Source organism: Camelus bactrianus, chromosome 30 (assembly GCF_048773025.1).
Source record: "Camelus bactrianus isolate YW-2024 breed Bactrian camel chromosome 30, ASM4877302v1, whole genome shotgun sequence".
In the NCBI taxonomy this organism is placed as follows: domain Eukaryota; kingdom Metazoa; phylum Chordata; class Mammalia; order Artiodactyla; family Camelidae; genus Camelus; species Camelus bactrianus.
Window position 1 is genome coordinate 19,270,154 of NC_133568.1, and position 16,664 is coordinate 19,286,817.

At 37.0% G+C, this 16,664-nt stretch overlaps 1 protein-coding gene across 1 annotated transcript in view; it reads left to right on the forward strand.

Moving 5' to 3' along the window:
• The window catches only part of CDH20 (cadherin 20), a 178,677-nt gene that overhangs the window by 148,226 nt on the left and 13,787 nt on the right, over positions 1-16,664 (forward strand). Inside the window, exons 6-9 of the mRNA XM_074355377.1 lie at positions 786-973; positions 7,660-7,913; positions 13,664-13,800; positions 16,312-16,433. Coding sequence (XP_074211478.1) covers positions 786-973; positions 7,660-7,913; positions 13,664-13,800; positions 16,312-16,433 — 701 coding nt within the window. The remainder of the gene's footprint in view (positions 1-785; positions 974-7,659; positions 7,914-13,663; positions 13,801-16,311; positions 16,434-16,664) is intronic.

A 16,664-nucleotide genomic window follows, 5' to 3' on the forward strand; every position in this document is an offset into this window, starting at 1 on the left:
AAAACACAACTCCATGGGGATGAAAATGAACTGAATTAGTGAATTCAGGATGTCAAATTGAAAAGGAGAACATTACTGGCTTTGAGCTTCTCACTTTTGCGAGAGATTTGAGTGTATTCTATTCTGAAAAAGAGGAGAACAAAAAACATCAGGGGTCTGTCCATAAAGAAGCTGCCAGTAGGTAGTCCCAGGTGCAAGGACGCATTGATGGATAACACAGGAAACTGGTGGAGCTCGCTCTCCATGGCTGGTCCTCCTTTGTAGATATCACTGGTTAACCATTAAATCTGGGCAGGTGGTTGTAGAGAGGAGCACTGAGCACACTGGCCAGCCCACGAAGGAAAACGCGGGCATTTGAAATGTGAACAGAATAAATATACACTTTGGGACCACAATGTTTTTTCTATCTTTCTCAGAAGATATTAATTTTTGGAGAAATATTTCATTAGGAAGGACTGCAAGACTGGAAAGCAAGGTACTTCCTACCACTCTGAAGGTAGATTCACTGAGATGAGAAATAATTGGGGTTTTACCCTGTCCCACTCCTAGGATCATGATCAGGGTATTCTGGCCTCTCCTTACTGAACAGCCGGCACAAGCTATGACCCAATAATGTTTGCTCAGCTTCTCTGGATCTCAGTTTTGCATCTGTAAAACTTAAGTTTTAATTTTTGGACCAAGAAAAAGATGTTTTGCACTGTATGGCAGATATGATGTAACACTGAGGAGGCGTTTTTTCATAATGACAGATTACCAAAACTGCGTGTTCTGACTCTTCTTCACAGAACATTATCAGATGAGTGTGTTGGAATCAGCTCCAGTTAGCTCTACTGTGGGGAGAGTGTTTGCCAAGGACTTGGATGAAGGAATCAATGCGGAGATGAAGTACACCATTGTGGATGGAGATGGAGCAGATGCCTTCGACATCAACACAGATCCCAATTTCCAAGTTGGCATCATAACTGTGAAGAAGGTAATCCAACTCCTTTCCCCAAATCACTTCAATGGAGGCTTGAATGTGTATGTGATATTAGTAAGGGCTGTTACAGTACTAATAATGTAGTGCTTCAAATTCTCTGATAAACCCTCTTTCCTATTATTAAGAAAAAAACTCTTCCTCCTTTTACTTACAAGTAAACACTGGCTGTGTCATCATCGTACAGAAAGGATACGAAGTCGTGATAAAAATACATAAAAATGTCACTTCTCCTAGCTCACTACTCAACCACTTCAAAACAAAAACTGTTGTAGCTTAATTCCCTAATGATGTTAATGACTTAACCAATATTTGCACTTGTATAACCTCATTTTTACTATAGTATACCACAAAGCAAGCTATACTATTATTATTAATCAATAACTAACATACAGGGATTTTAATTGCTAAAGACCCATAGATGCTAATTAGGCTTGGAAAGCTTTATCAAACATAGCTGCCAAGTGATGTCATCACTTGAAACTTCACTTCGTAATACATTAACAAATTTTCTAAATGTAAGCAATGGATTCTGTGGCATAAAGCACATATGGGCATACTCAGCTGAAAGATAAAACCTGAAAAAACTGAAGTTTTAACATCCTAATAAATATATCTGATAAAACATATTAATTCAAAACTTCATTGATTTAATCATCCTTCTCCTCTATTTTAAATAAGTTTTAAAGCCCAAGATACCTTGAATTATTTATTCAACAAACACTTGTTGAGTGTCTATGTGTCAGGTACTGTGCTAGGCATTTAACGTAGAGACTAAATAAAACCACCAAAAACCTCTGCCCTCTTGAAGTTTACATTCTAGTGAGGGGAAGAAGACAATCGAAATAGCAAGTAAGTCAATAAAGTAGTATATCAGAAGGTATTAAGTGCTCTGGAGGAGGGATGTAAAGTGAGATCAGAAGAGCCAACTTTTGTGACTTCAAATTTAATTGGGTGGTTGGGATCGGCCTCACAGAGAAGTGACATTTATGCAGACTTCACATGGGCAGAGTCACAGCACAGAACTGGGCAGGTTGACAATGTGCAACCCTGGGAGGTGCCCTGTAAGTGACTTTCAGTGAGAATTGTAAATGGCAGCCCTGCAGATGAGGAAATGGACATGGAGATATTGAGAAAAGTGGTCCAGGAAAAGGAACAGCCAGTACAAAGGCCATGAAGTGGGATGCTGCCTAGTTTATTTCAAGAACAGGAAGGGGGTTTGTAAGGCTGGAGGGGAAGACTAGTAGGAGATGAGATCAGAAAAATAGCAAGGGGGCCAGACTGTGTAGAACCCTGTAGGCACATATAAGGACTTAGGGTTTTAATCTGAGTAAAGCGGAGAACTGGAGGATTTTAACAGATGTGTGACATCACTGGACTTTCATTACAAAATAATTACTCTGTAAGCTGTGTTGAGAAAAGACCATAAGAGGGCAAGGATGGCAACAGGGACACTAGCTGAAAGGTTATTGCAATAATCCAGGTAAGAGATGATGGTAGCTTAGTCTAGGGTATTAAGGTGGTGAGAACTGGTCAGATTGGAATATATTTTGAAAGTAGAACCAACACAATTTCCTAACAGACTGGATGAGGGTATAAAGAAAAAGAGGAGTCATCTGAGCAACAAAAATAGAGCTGCCATTAACTGAGATGGGGAAATAACTGGGGTTCAGTTTCTGGCACGTTGCGATTACAACATCTATTAGACACCCAAGTGGAGATGTGTAGTAGCTGTTGATTATAAGAGTGTGGAATCTGGAGAAGAGTTCTGGGCTGGAACTATAAATATGAGAGTCATAAATGGTACTTAAAGCAAATAAAAAAGAATGCTTTTCTAAGGGACTGAGCACAGATGCAGAAGAGGACAGTAAGATGAGCCCTGTCACCCCAACGTGATGAGGTCAGGGAGAGCAAGGAGACTGATGAGAGCCCAGGGAAGCAGGAGGAAAATCAGGAGAGTGTGCTGTCCTGAAGATATGAAGAAACTGTTTCCAAGAGAAGGGAATGACTGCCTGTGACAAATATTGCTGAAGTTTATGTAAGAACATTGAAAATTCATCACAGGCTTTAGGAATATGGAGGTCACTGATGACCTTGACAAAAGCAACGAAGTCATAACTTAGAATGTGGCACAGTTAATGTATTTAATAACAACTTTATTCTATGTTGTTCCATACAGTAGAATTAACACTGTCTTAGAAGGGAAGAATTCACGTTTGTCCCATATTTACTTAAGGTACAAATACAGCAAAAGAACTGATATATCCAGCATTCCTCCAACGAGAAATCTTTATAACCAGCATACAATGACCTCAATATAGTGCAAAATGTTGAGATTAACTTTGGAATCATCATATAAATCTGAATATAAATTAAATATTGCAGTTTCTTATTTATTTGCATTCTTTGAGAATTAATATTGCATGCTAGAATTATAAAAGGTGACAAGAAATAATAATACCAATTTGGTATATGACATAAGATTAAGAACATTCCCCTATTATGTGGCATGCCTCAAGTGAAAAATTAATAATACACTGCTTACCATGACTGGCAACTACAAACAAGGTAAAAGCTCAAAGTTTGGATAATTATTATCTCTTTAATGCAAAAAGTATCTTTAAAAAAACAAAGCAATCAGAAAAAGAACTTTTGAGTGTCTTGATACATTTTAGATTTTACTTTATATCTTAATATATAAGATAATTCTAAATACTAACACAATAATATTAATTTATATTAAATTATTAGATTATATTTTAGACCTTATTGCAAGCCATTGATTTTAAAAATATGAACTATCACAATTTTGTGTATGATGAGATCAGTTCAGGGTGGTAGAGCAATAGACTGTATCTGAAAGAAACCTCAAAATGTCATTTCTCCAGCTTCCTTACCTGGAGAGCAGATTAAACCTCGTAAGACAGAACATTGTCTTTCACTGTCATTGCTAAAACTATATCCATGTTTAATCAAAACATACATCAATTTTACCACGGTCATTTGTATTTCTCTTATGAACTTATGAGGTGCCAGAAAATTGAACTAAGGAAGAGGTCAATAAGTTCAGTAGATGGACAAGTCAAATTTAATAAATACTTTAGAGGCTATTGAGCACTCGATATCTATGTTTGGAACAACATTCACTCAGTTGCTTGATCCACACCCATCTTCCTACTTTGTCGTTAATAATGTCATGTAAAATTGAAACAAAAGTTCCGCTTTTGATTTATTTCCCTAAGGCCTATTATTTGTCTAAAAAGCACATATTTTTTCAAAAAGAGAAATTAAGTTGAATTGATAGAACTGGGTCTTCATAAAACCACACTGATTACTAGCCAGTACCTTGTGTCTTTTTGGCTTTTAAGTAATCAATCAATTGATTTTCAGTCTTTTAATTTAAATGCTTTAAAGATAACTTGAAATATCTAATTTTCAGAATGTTCTTTATTCTATGTGAGCATGATCTTTTCTTCAGCATGTCTTCCATCTTTCAGAACACAATAAACAATAGTTTTGAGTCCACTCTCCTCCTAGGCAGGCCACAAAGCACAAAACTTCTGTATTTCATCAAACCTAAGGTGCCGTGAATTGTAAATCTTACCACTGTTTTATATACCACTTAAAAAAAAACTCTTGCCAACTTCAATGATATAATGCTTTCTCATTCCTTACTTTGTAGTGTCTGCAAAAGCTCTTGCAGACACAGACATATTTGCTTCACTAATATCAGATTTACTCCCTGCTGTTGTTTCCATGCCATTTTGCCTACACAACAACTTTTGTTTCAATGTTGAATCATAATGCAATCTTTCTGAAGACATTTTAGAAGGCAGTAATGTTCAACACATGTATTACCAACAGTGTGCAGAACTCAACTTAAGTACAACATGAAGGACTTTGACCAGGGTTGGCTAGCACCAACAGTGACAAGCACATCCTACCTCCTGCTGGCCTACAGCAATTGAAGAGGCATCCCTATTTCAAAAATGTCAAAAGATGAAAAGATGTATACCTTTGCATATTACTGAACCACTGAAATATGGTAACATAAAATCTGTATATATCATCACTCACTCAACTAGTACACGGTAATTCTCACATTAAAAAACCTTTGCACTGTTCAACGTAACATTTTATTGCTGCCTTTTGGGTTCTGGGCCCTTGCTAGGCACTGGGGAATAAAATTCTAAGTCATAGTCTTTGCCCTTTAGTATTGTGAAAGCGACCAACACAGAAAGAAATATTTATAATACAAAATAAGAAGAGCCACAATGGAAGTAAAACAAAGTACAATGGGAAAAGAAGGGGGAACAATTAATTCTGCTTAGGGAAGCTGCATTACTATTTTTTGCCACACTTTTCATTACTCAATTTTCAAGGATATAATGAGTTTTCATTTTTGTGTGCTCCAATTCTAGGAAACTTCTTGAATTTGGAACTTGAGTTCTCAGACATTACTATGCTTTGATTTACTATTATAAATATGGAAACTCACTGATGCTAAGGAAAAATAGATAGAAAATTTTTTCAAGAGAGAAAAGTCAAACTCATATATCAATTGTAGTCAATTTAAAGCTTAGGATATTTAAGGCAATGTTTTCTTTAAATTTTAAATAATGAAATTATTTAACTGAGAGAGAATAATCTTAATATAAAAATCAATAACTAACTTATTTTAAAAGAAATTTTAACAATAATTAAAAAGTCTACTCTTTCAGCAGTTAGAAACATTGGATATCTGCATGCACACACACACAAAAAGGAACCTTGACTCATACCTCACAAAAATTAACTCAAATTAGATCATTTACCTAAATGTGAAAAACTAAAACTATAAAATTTCTAGAAGAAAACATGGGAGAAAAATCTTTGTGACCCTGATCAGGTGAAAATTTCTTAGATATGACACCAAAATCCCAAACTACAAAATAAAAAGTGATAAACCAAAGATTTATCAAAGTTAAGAGTTCTTTCTCTTCACTGTTAAAAGAATGAAAAAACAAATCACAGATTGGGAGAAAAGATTTGCAAATAACCTGTCTGATAAAGGACTTGAATATAAAATATATAAAGAACTCTTCAAGAAAACATAAAGAAGCTCAACATAAGTAGGCATTACGGAAATGCAAATCAAAACCATGATGAGATAGCATTTCACACCCAACAGGATATGGAGCAACCAAAACTCACACGTTCCTGGTGTTTCTACAGTGGCTGCACCAATTCACATTTCCAACAGTGTAGGAGGGAGTTAGGAGTTCCCAGTGCAGGAGTTTCCTTTTCTCCACACCCTCTCCAGCACTTACTATTTCTAGACTTGTTTTTTTAGGGCACCTAAGTTTAATTGCTTTTAATTATATTTTTAGACCTTTTGATGATAGTCATTCTGACCAGTGTGAAGTGGTACCTCACTGCAGTTTTGATTGGTATTTCCCTAAGAAGTAGCAATGTTGAGCATCTTTTCATGTGCCTGCTGGCCATCCGGATGCCTTCTTTGGAGAAATGTCTACTTAGGTCTTTGGCCCATTTCTGATTAAGTTGTTTGTCTTTTGTTATTAATCTGTATGAGCTGTTTGTATATTTTGGAAACTAAGCCCTTGTAGATCACATCATTTGCAAATATCTTCTCCCAGTCCCTAGGTTATTTTTGTTTTGTTTATGGTTTCCTTTCTGTGTGACTTTTTTTTATTATTATCGATGATATTTTGAGGTAAGTGTTGCTTAAAACTTTTATACATTTTTGTCAGTTTAAAAAAATGGATTATTTTTAAGAAACAGCATTCAAATACACTTCCTGCCCTGAAGTGCTGTATTTATTTTGACATAAAACATTCTGAAGGTAAGAAGAGATCCAAAAAAGGAACTATCAAAAAAGCTACATTTTATGACATGGGATTTTATTAGACAAAGTTAAATTTATGTGGATGAGCCCTGAATGAGGAATTTAAAAACCTAGAGCAGCATTTCTACTCTGACACAGCGTAGCCACGTCAGCTTAGTCTAGTCTTCCACCCTTTTGGTCTCAGTGTCTTTAACTGTGAAATGAGGCATTGGATTGGGTTTTTAAATATATTCATTGACAAATATACCAATGTATATATTTAAAAGAGATTGTCTCTGACAAACTAAATACATAAATACTGACCTGACTCAATGCCCTGAGAATCTGTGAGGTGCTTATTGATAGTTTCTTGGGGGAAAAAAAATCAGTATTTTTTTTTTTGTATTGTACTCTATTTTTAAAGATGAAAACAGAAAAGCCTCGGCCTCAGTTGTATGGATATTCTGAAACAGAACTCAAACTCTCTCTTAATTATCATGACATCTTTTCAAATGAACAAACATTTTTAAGATAAGGTGGCCACGCCAATTAAAGAGTAGACAAGTTAAAGTCAGCCTTGCCCAGGGTACAGTGGCTTTCTTACTCAGCAAACTGGCCTCCTTCACTATCTCTGAAGCATCTAGCATCCTCCTTATCTTTGTCACCCAAGTTGTTGGAACTGACATTAAGACCAAGAACAATGGAACAAAAGAAAAATTCCCCCTATTTTTCCTCTTGCCCCTTTTCCATAGTTTTAACGCATTTGGGAATCTATCCATCAGCCATCAGTATTGACCATCCTTCAAAATTCTGACATATATGCTCCTAGCTAATCAATTTTCCTGTCATTACTTTTCAGCCCCTGAGTTTTGAAAGCAAGAAAAGCTACACCTTAAAAGTGGAGGGAGCCAATCCTCACCTAGAGATGCGTTTTCTGAACCTAGGCCCGTTTCAGGACACAACCACAGTGCACATCAGTGTGGAAGACGTGGATGAGCCCCCTGTGTTTGAACCTGGCTTTTATTTTGTGGAGGCACCTGAAGATGTGGCGATTGGAACAACCATACAGATCATTTCTGCCAAGGACCCAGATGTGACCAACAACTCAATCAGGTTTTCCCACACATTCCACCTTTTCCTTATGTCCTAGAATCTTCCCTTCCCTTGTATCTAGTTTTCTAGTACTTTTTCTCTCTGGTTCTTCCATCTCTGAAGATTCTTCTATTTCTTTAAATTCTTTCTGCTTAAATGATATAGCCTTTTCATGTTATTTAAAAGTATCATTATGTCTACAATTCAGTCAACTGGTTCAGCAATACATATACCCCTTAGTTCTCAATTGTGGCCTTACTGACATTTGAGGGTGGATAATTCTTTTCTGTGGGGCTGTCCTGTGCATTGGATGATATTTAGGAGCATCTCTGGCCTCTCCCCACTTAATGCTGGTAGCACCCCCTAAGTTGTAACAACATAAAACATCCCCAGATATTACCAAATACACAGACACATAGATGCCAAAACATTAAAAATTGTTGAATCATAGTGGTAAATATAAAGGTTATCACTGCACATTCTTTTCATTTTTAAGAGCATTTGGCTTTTTACTTTTAAAAAATGGAAAAAGAAACATATAAAACATATACAAACACATTATTTCTGTACAGACATAGAAACCACTACTGTTGTCAACAGTTTTGATCCCATACAGACTGGCTTTCTATTGCAAAGTGTGTTTTAAACTTAAAAATTCTAGGCTACATGCTTCCCCCTCAATAAGGGGGCGGACAGCTGCTCTTATAACCATAGCCATTTCCCACTGACTCTGGAACCAAAGTGCAAACAGCTGGTGGACAGGTTGACACCTCAGCCTTCCAGAGCAACTGCCAAGCCTCTGAAGCTTGACACAAAAGATCAGGATTCCAAGCCTGTTTGAAGCCATCTGTCACATTAATTGTTGAAAGCCACACAAATGGATCTGGGGCTAAATGCAGATAGCACATTTTAAACACACCCTGACTTATCAAAGGCCTTTTCTGTCAGCTGGCTACTTCCCTCACCTGGTGCTATTTTGTATTTAATTAAAATGTGCTTTTGCAGATTAATAAAGATGATTCTCTCCTGAGATTATGCTGGGGGAGATCTGCTTCCTCTAACCAATTACCAAACATTTTACATTTTTAGACATTAAAATGGCTTAAATTATTTTGTCTGAATTCTGATGTTCGTTCTTTAGAAGGCAACTAATCTTTATGAGTTATACCAACTTTATAGAAGTGATGTTTGAACCTTAAGCTTTTTAAATGTATAATAGGATGGGAAGAAGTTAGTGAAACCGTGTTATCCTCAAAACAACCGCAACATAAATGAAATCAATTCTAGGTTTCTATTTTCAGGAACCAAGAATATATATATATATATATATGTACACACACATACATGGTCTTCTGATTAATCTAGTCATATCAGAGACAATACTGTGGGGAAAACTTTAGAGAATAAAGCTTTATGGAGGGAAAATGTTTGAAATAAAATAAGCACAGCTTGAAAAAAATCAGATCCCATTTCTAAAAGGGTCAATCAAATGTCCAGTGGATACTTCCACCTCATCTTTCCAGATTCTAACTCTGGACTCCTACAAGATAAGCACTGAAAATATGGTTTTGTCAGGAGTCACACTACTAAGTAATAAGCAAAAGAGACTGAAGGCAGTCAGGAAATTCACACACACAGAATCATACACACAAACCCCTACCTAGAGTGGCTGTGCGTTATTCAGGACTAAAGTCGTTATCTCAACATATAACTAGGAAGGAAAGAGAAACACCAGCAGGCCTAGATCCACTGCTGGCATGGAGCAAAATGAGGCACACAAAAATGAGGGCATCCTGTCTGGCTAACAGGAAATGTTGCTTCAGATGATGAGCCATCGAAAACCACCAGTTGGCTGGCGTGGCAGGCAGTTAGCACCAGGGAGGTCCATAAGGAGTGCGTGTCTAGTCCAACAGATCCTGGTCAGGAGGAAGCCAAGAGTGAACAGGCAGGAGACGCACAACAGGATCCCCTGGGCTTATTCGAGGACAGCACTATAGGTCTTGAGAGAAAAACTGGCAAGGATAAGGCAACAGTCACAGGCCTGGAGGTAACAAGACCAGCACTCAGGCACAGGGTAAAGCAGACTCCACTCCTCAGAACAGGAGGTAATTCTTCCTCTGCATTTCGGCTGCAAAGGAACAGAATTCATATTGCTAGATATGGAGTCTCTACTCTTTGTACTGTCCCACAGGAATAACGAATGGTCCCTGAACCCAAGTAGAACATCGGGGGTCCTGGATTCTCAAAGGAAAGAGCACCTAAAAGTCAAGTCTCTGGCTAAAAACAAACGCATTTGGGAATTATTTTCCTACGTTATCATTTCCCAAATTGCTCATGTTATCCTTATTTTTCCTATGAAAGTTATTTTCTTTTAGAATAATTTGCATGTGTTATACGCGACTTGGCTATCTAATTTATCTTCTGCATTTTTATTACAAATAAATGAGGTTCATAATCCTAAAAAAAAAAAAAAGACGTATTAAATCACCCAAAAATTAGCATATCACCTGAAGTTAAAATGCTATGGATAAAAGGTCATTTACCTTTTTAAAAAGATTATCAGGACTTTTATAATCTCACACCTAGAAAGTTTACAGTGTGTTCAGGTCATCATTTACTAGCAAAGTTGAAAACTAGGTCTCCATATTTAGTTATATATACATGAAAAAACAATGTTTGGATCTCCTAAATTCTTAATAAGTGCTCAAGGTATTTTCAGCAAGTAAGAAATTGAACTATTTGGCAAGTGAAACAGGATTCCACTGGTATGGAAACAGCCTGCCCTCCTGTGCCTTCCTAGAATTTGTGTGTGGATTCAGGGAGCCTGTCCATGATTTCGTACTTTCAAAACACTCCTAAATTCAGAGATTGTCCTCAGCCAAGTAAGCAGGGAGCTCAAGGAGCACCAGCTACTGTTCACTGAAGGCAGCTTTGTATGTGCATGTTAGCCCTATTCTGCCCATAGTAGGTGAGAATATTATGGTTAGAGAAAGGAAAAACACCTCCATAGTTCACTAGTGTGTCCCAATTTCCTCATTTTCCATCTGTATCCACACCTTTAAATTTGTTCTCCTGCCTCCTGAAAATTGGCCCAGTGTCCCATTCAAGAGTAATGAATGCTATTATTGCCTCAATTCAGGCCCCGCCTGGGAAGCCTGGGAAAACGGAAAGGGATTCCACTTGATGAGGGAGGCAGGCTCGCAGTGCTTCCTCCCAGTGTGTCACCAGGCAGTCCTGTCATGGGTTCTGTCAGTTAGTTATTTCCATCACTCTGTCTCCCATACCATCTGTGACATTTGCTGTGGCATTGCAGGTTTGAATGCAGAAAGCCGCTTCATCATAGCTGTCTCTCCCCTCGGCATTATGCCTACAGCTTGGAGAGCTGCCATCGGGGTTATGGCTCTGTGGGCTGAATGGCTGGCTTTTCTCAGTGTTTGGGGAGCTGAAGGAAAAGACTGTCATGAGCCAACCAGTATTTTTTTTTCCTAAGATAAATTCAACTCTTAAAATAGCTGGTAAACTTTAAAACTAAATCACTAATGACACCTAGTAAAAAGAAAATCTTGTTAATTTTAAATGAGCTTTGTAGGCATGTGTTTATTCTTTATTAAATAGTCAACTGCTTGTTATCATGACATAATCTATCTTCAAAAAGAGATAAGGTTTTGTTTCCTTAAGCAACCTCACACATTCCACATGCCTAGGTTTGATTCCCAGCCGTGCAACCTTGACGAGTGACTTAACCTTTCCACGCTTCAGTTTTCTCACTTGTAAAATGGGGATGATAACAGTACATACCTCACAGGGTTACTGTGAGGATTAAATGAATCAACATATGTAAGATGTTTGGAGCAGTGCCTGACTACAATAAGTGTTCACTAAATAGGGTCAGAAGCAGAGAGGCATTATTTTACTTCTTTAAATTTCCCAACTCTTGGAGAGTTATAACTGAAATGATTCCAACTTCTCTAGCCTTTAGTCACTTTTCTCTTTAATTCCTAATTCTCTGAACCATCATCCTGAATCTTTGCAGGAAAAAATGCATACTTGAAACAAAACACTTCACTAAATAATACACATACAAGTATATTCTATATATGTGTGTGTTTTATATACTGCAACAAAGTTTTACCATCAATATGTACCCTTAGTGCAAGTAATAGTCTGGCATACATATATTCTATCCCATTTTCTTTCTTCACTAGTCATAACCTACCATTATTGATTTCAGTCTGAAAAACTGCACTAAGGAAACTGCTTATTTTCATCAAAATGGCAATATTTCCCAGTTTCAACAACTTTTAAGATATAGACTGCAATTGCTGGCAACTTTAAAAAGAATTTTGAACCCAATATATCACAGTAGTTTTTATATATATATATATATATATATATATATATATATATATATATATACACACACACACACACACACAACCATTTATATACAATTGTTTATACATAATTATATGTGCAATATTTATATATAAACACATATGTGCTTTAAATTTTATTATTAGCTGTATAACTATGAAAGTGACTTAACTTCTCTTAGTTTCCTCTTCTGTTGATTAATACCTACGTCCTACAGATAAATGCCAAGTATTCAATAAATGGCAACAATCGTAACTACCAGCCATTACCAAGGACCACATAAGGTTCTCAAGGATGGTTCTCAATCATGGCTGCATACCAAAACCCCTTATGGAGGTTTTTAAACATACAGTTGCCTAAGTCTCCCTCCGCTTAGTGAATCTCCCAAGATGCGGACCAGGTAGGATAACTCAGGTGAGATAACACAAAGAGTCAGACTGACAAATCAGATTCAACAAGAATTATTGATATTACCCAGTATCAAGGTAAATAAGGATTCAAAGGATATAGACAACAGCAAAATGTGAGCTAAGCATTCTTTCGTTAGAGAGGTCTGAAACCGTCAGGTGTAGGTGCCTGTAAAGATCCTCCTTCTTCCTGTATAAGGAGGCATGTTGGTCCACACTGAATATGAAAGGTGTAAGCATCAGACAAAGTGCATTACCAGAACAGAGGGAGCCATTCTGGTTATGGAACACCTGCTTTTTGATATCCCATTAATTACACAGCTCACATGACATTTTCCAGCAAGCTGTGCCCCATAAATTCATAAATTCCAGGCTTATTTACGTTGAGCAACCTAGATAGACCTAGTCCATCTTGCTAAAAATATTCCATAGATAAGGACACTCCACCTAGTGAATGCCAGTAGTGTGTTTGCCATCACGTTGGTCATTAGTACGTTTACAAAGGACCTGAATCAAATCTCTCCTCCTCAATAGGTGATATAAATTACAGGGACTGGAACCACGTAACTATACCTTTTCCAGTTCCAATTTAGCATTTCTGAACTTATTTGCATAAAATTTGTTTTGAGCAAAGATACACAGGGATTGACATTCAGAGTGTCCCAAGAGCCTTAGGGAAGTTTTACACTTTAAATAGCTGAAAGTGATTTTTAAATAGCTTAAAACAGCCCTAAGTCTTTGGCACCATGTTTTAACTCATTTTAGGAGTGAGAAATTAAAGCAGTAATATTTTGTTGGTTTTTTTTGCGTGTTTTGGGTTTTTTCAGCGGAGGCGGTGTTTGGGGACATGATAAAACAGTATCAGTCTTCCAAGTGCCCATAATTCAGAACTAGTCATGTTTCACGTGGTATACACCCAGTTCTCTCATGTAATATGCTGTAGTATGCTTATCCAAATAAAATGATGTGTTTACACCTCTATTTTTACAGATATTCCATTGACAGAAGCAGTGACCCTGGAAGATTTTTCTATGTTGACATTACAACAGGTGCCCTAATGACTGCAAGACCCCTTGACAGGGAAGAGTTTTCCTGGCATAACATCACTGTCCTTGCCATGGAAATGAGTAAGTAACACAATAAACTGGTCTCCACATAGTGGCAAAATATAAGCATTACAGAATGCAGAAGTTTCTACAGCTTGTTGGAACAAGAATTATATTCTTTACGGGAAGAAATGGAAATCCTGTTTTACACAAGTAAATAAAAGTATTTAGTTCAAATACTTATTGAAGATCTTCTCTACATCTAGTCCTGTGCTAGAGATAAAAACAAACAAGCAAAACATCCAAAAATGGCACAGAAAACAGCATCCTTAAGCCAAAGAGCTAGACTTCTCTACGCAGAAAAGGGATAATTCATGAGAAATATAAGAGGTTTTCAATCTTTAGTAAGATTAGGAATGCACAAATAGTATAAAATATTATTACAGGATGAAAAGAAGCATTAAAACCTAGCATTCTTATTACATACACACATATACACAAAAATGCATATGAGAATTTGATACACATACATACCTCTTACAACAAAAGGCAGATTCATTAACACAAAGTTAAAAATGTAATTTAAAACTAATAAAAACTAGATTAACGTATTTATTGTAAACATAACACAAATTAAGATTATATACTACTACATTCCATTTTTTTTCATGACACTTACTGATGCAAAGGTTAAAGGAAAAGGCAATCCCTAATGTACTGGCAGACGTATGTACAGCCATTCAGGAGGCAAATGTGGTAATTAATCTTTTGTATTAAGATTCTCCAACATATCCCTATATTTTTTCTCAAGAATTCTACTTCTAATAATTATCTTAAGGAAATAATCATAAATATTAACAAAGATTTATGTACCCAAATGTCTGCCACATTGTTATTTTAAAATATGGGAAAAGGGAGGAATTACCTAAATGTCTAATAATAGGAGTTTCCCAAATAAATTATGGTACAGCCATACAGTAAAATGGGAATATCATGTTGATATTAATACTCATGCTTTCAAAGCTTATTTCAATGACACAGGATAATCTTGCCGCAAAATATTACAGTTCTAAATCCAACTTTTGTATTTAGCTTAACTGCTGTGTGTGTTTGTGTGTGTGTGTTAAGAGAGTTTGGACACATGTAATATTACACTTATCATATAATGGATGTCTCTGGTGGTAGGACTTTGGATGATATTTTTTCTTATGTTTTTCTGGATTTCTCATTATCCCTTGTATAAACAAGTACCATCACAGTTATAATGAAAACAAATTAAATATGTCAGCCCTTACGGTAACCAAGCAATAGAAATATTTGGAGGGAAAACACAGTAGAGTACAGATATTCTTAAGAGAGGAAAAAAAGAAAAAGAATGAACCAGAAGAATGAGGCAATCTGAGGTTTAAAATTATTTACTAAGCTTAATTTCTGGGCCTTATAATTTCTATTTTGTCTTCTTGGGACGGTGGCCAAAACAGAAGAAGACAGGAGGGGCACTACTGGGGCTGTGAAATTATCTTTGTGTGGTAATACCAAGCAAAAGACAGACCAAAAGAACACATTTCCCCGTGAGTGACTATGAGTAACTTCTCCTGCTCGAGCCCAAGATATAGATTTGGTGTATGTTTGATCCTCTAATATCTCCCTAGTCCATAAGCAGAAATGAATGTGCAGTGTTATCTGCAATCCCATGAATAACATGAAACCTTCTAAAACACAGTAATTCAAAGAACTGATTACAGGTTGTTCCTGCTATCCAAAAGCAGAGCATACCTATGAAATGTTTTGTAAGCCAAAATGGTGAAAAGCAAAGAAGGAACTATCTTAGGACTCATCTTGCCAGTGGATGCACAAAATAAAAAGCACAGATGCTCAGACACAGTTCAAAGATACGGCAGCTTGATGCTAAGCGCAGTTCCTAGGGAAGGAGCTTGTGGACGCCACTCACAGCTCAGGGCGTGCGCCGCCTCTGTAACGGCTCACTGCTACACAAACCCTGAATGCTATTTTCGCTTTTCGCCTTTTCCCATAAAAGTGAAAATCCTCTTTGGATTTCTTTTGGTTAGCAAAAACAAGTACTAATGTGGGTCTTTCCTAAAAGCAAATGGTGTAAAGGGAACTTTGAAAAAGTAGGGGAAACCTGTATTACACAGGAATAAAGTCAAGCAATGCTACACAGTACGCATCTGATTAGAAACAGGCTGCTTCAAGCCCAGAATACAGAACTGACCTGCCTTTAATTCTAGAACCTGAAGAATGAGCCAAGTGAGATTCAAAACCTCTTTCTAAGGTCCAATTTGTGATAACTGCTCCCCGCAAGCCTCACCCCTCATCTCACCCTCCTGATATTACACACACTCTCCAACACACGCCTTGCTCTGCCCAAGCATGTGTTCCTACCACATTCTTAACAGGCAGCCCTGCCATCCTTGTGTTGCTATCTCCATGTACTTCATCCATTCCTTTAAAAACCAGGCTGAAAAGGTAAATACCTATTTCAACAAAAGAGCTGTTTTCTTGCAATAATGAACCCTCTTTACCTTGTCGTTGTTGTTTTGTTTTGTTTTGTTTTGTTTGTGCTCTCTTTAGACAATCCTTCCCAGGTTGGAAGTGTTTCTGTCACAATCAAAGTCTTAGATGTGAATGACAATGCCCCAGAGTTCCCCCGATTCTATGAAGCTTTTGTCTGTGAGAACGCCAAAGCGGGACAGGTAAGGCTGCCTGTGAGGCGTGCACCTTGGTTAGCCCCCAACATGTGGAAATGACTGTTACAGATAACAAAATTTGCCATCAAAGTACCTCAGACTCCAGAAACTAAGCTTACAAAACAGAGTTCCCAGCTTCTGTACATCATGTTGCAATGGTTTATTTGTTAAGGAAACTACTTGGAGCTTCTACTACATTTTATGATCTAAATGAGGTTGTGAATCAAGGTGGCTTAC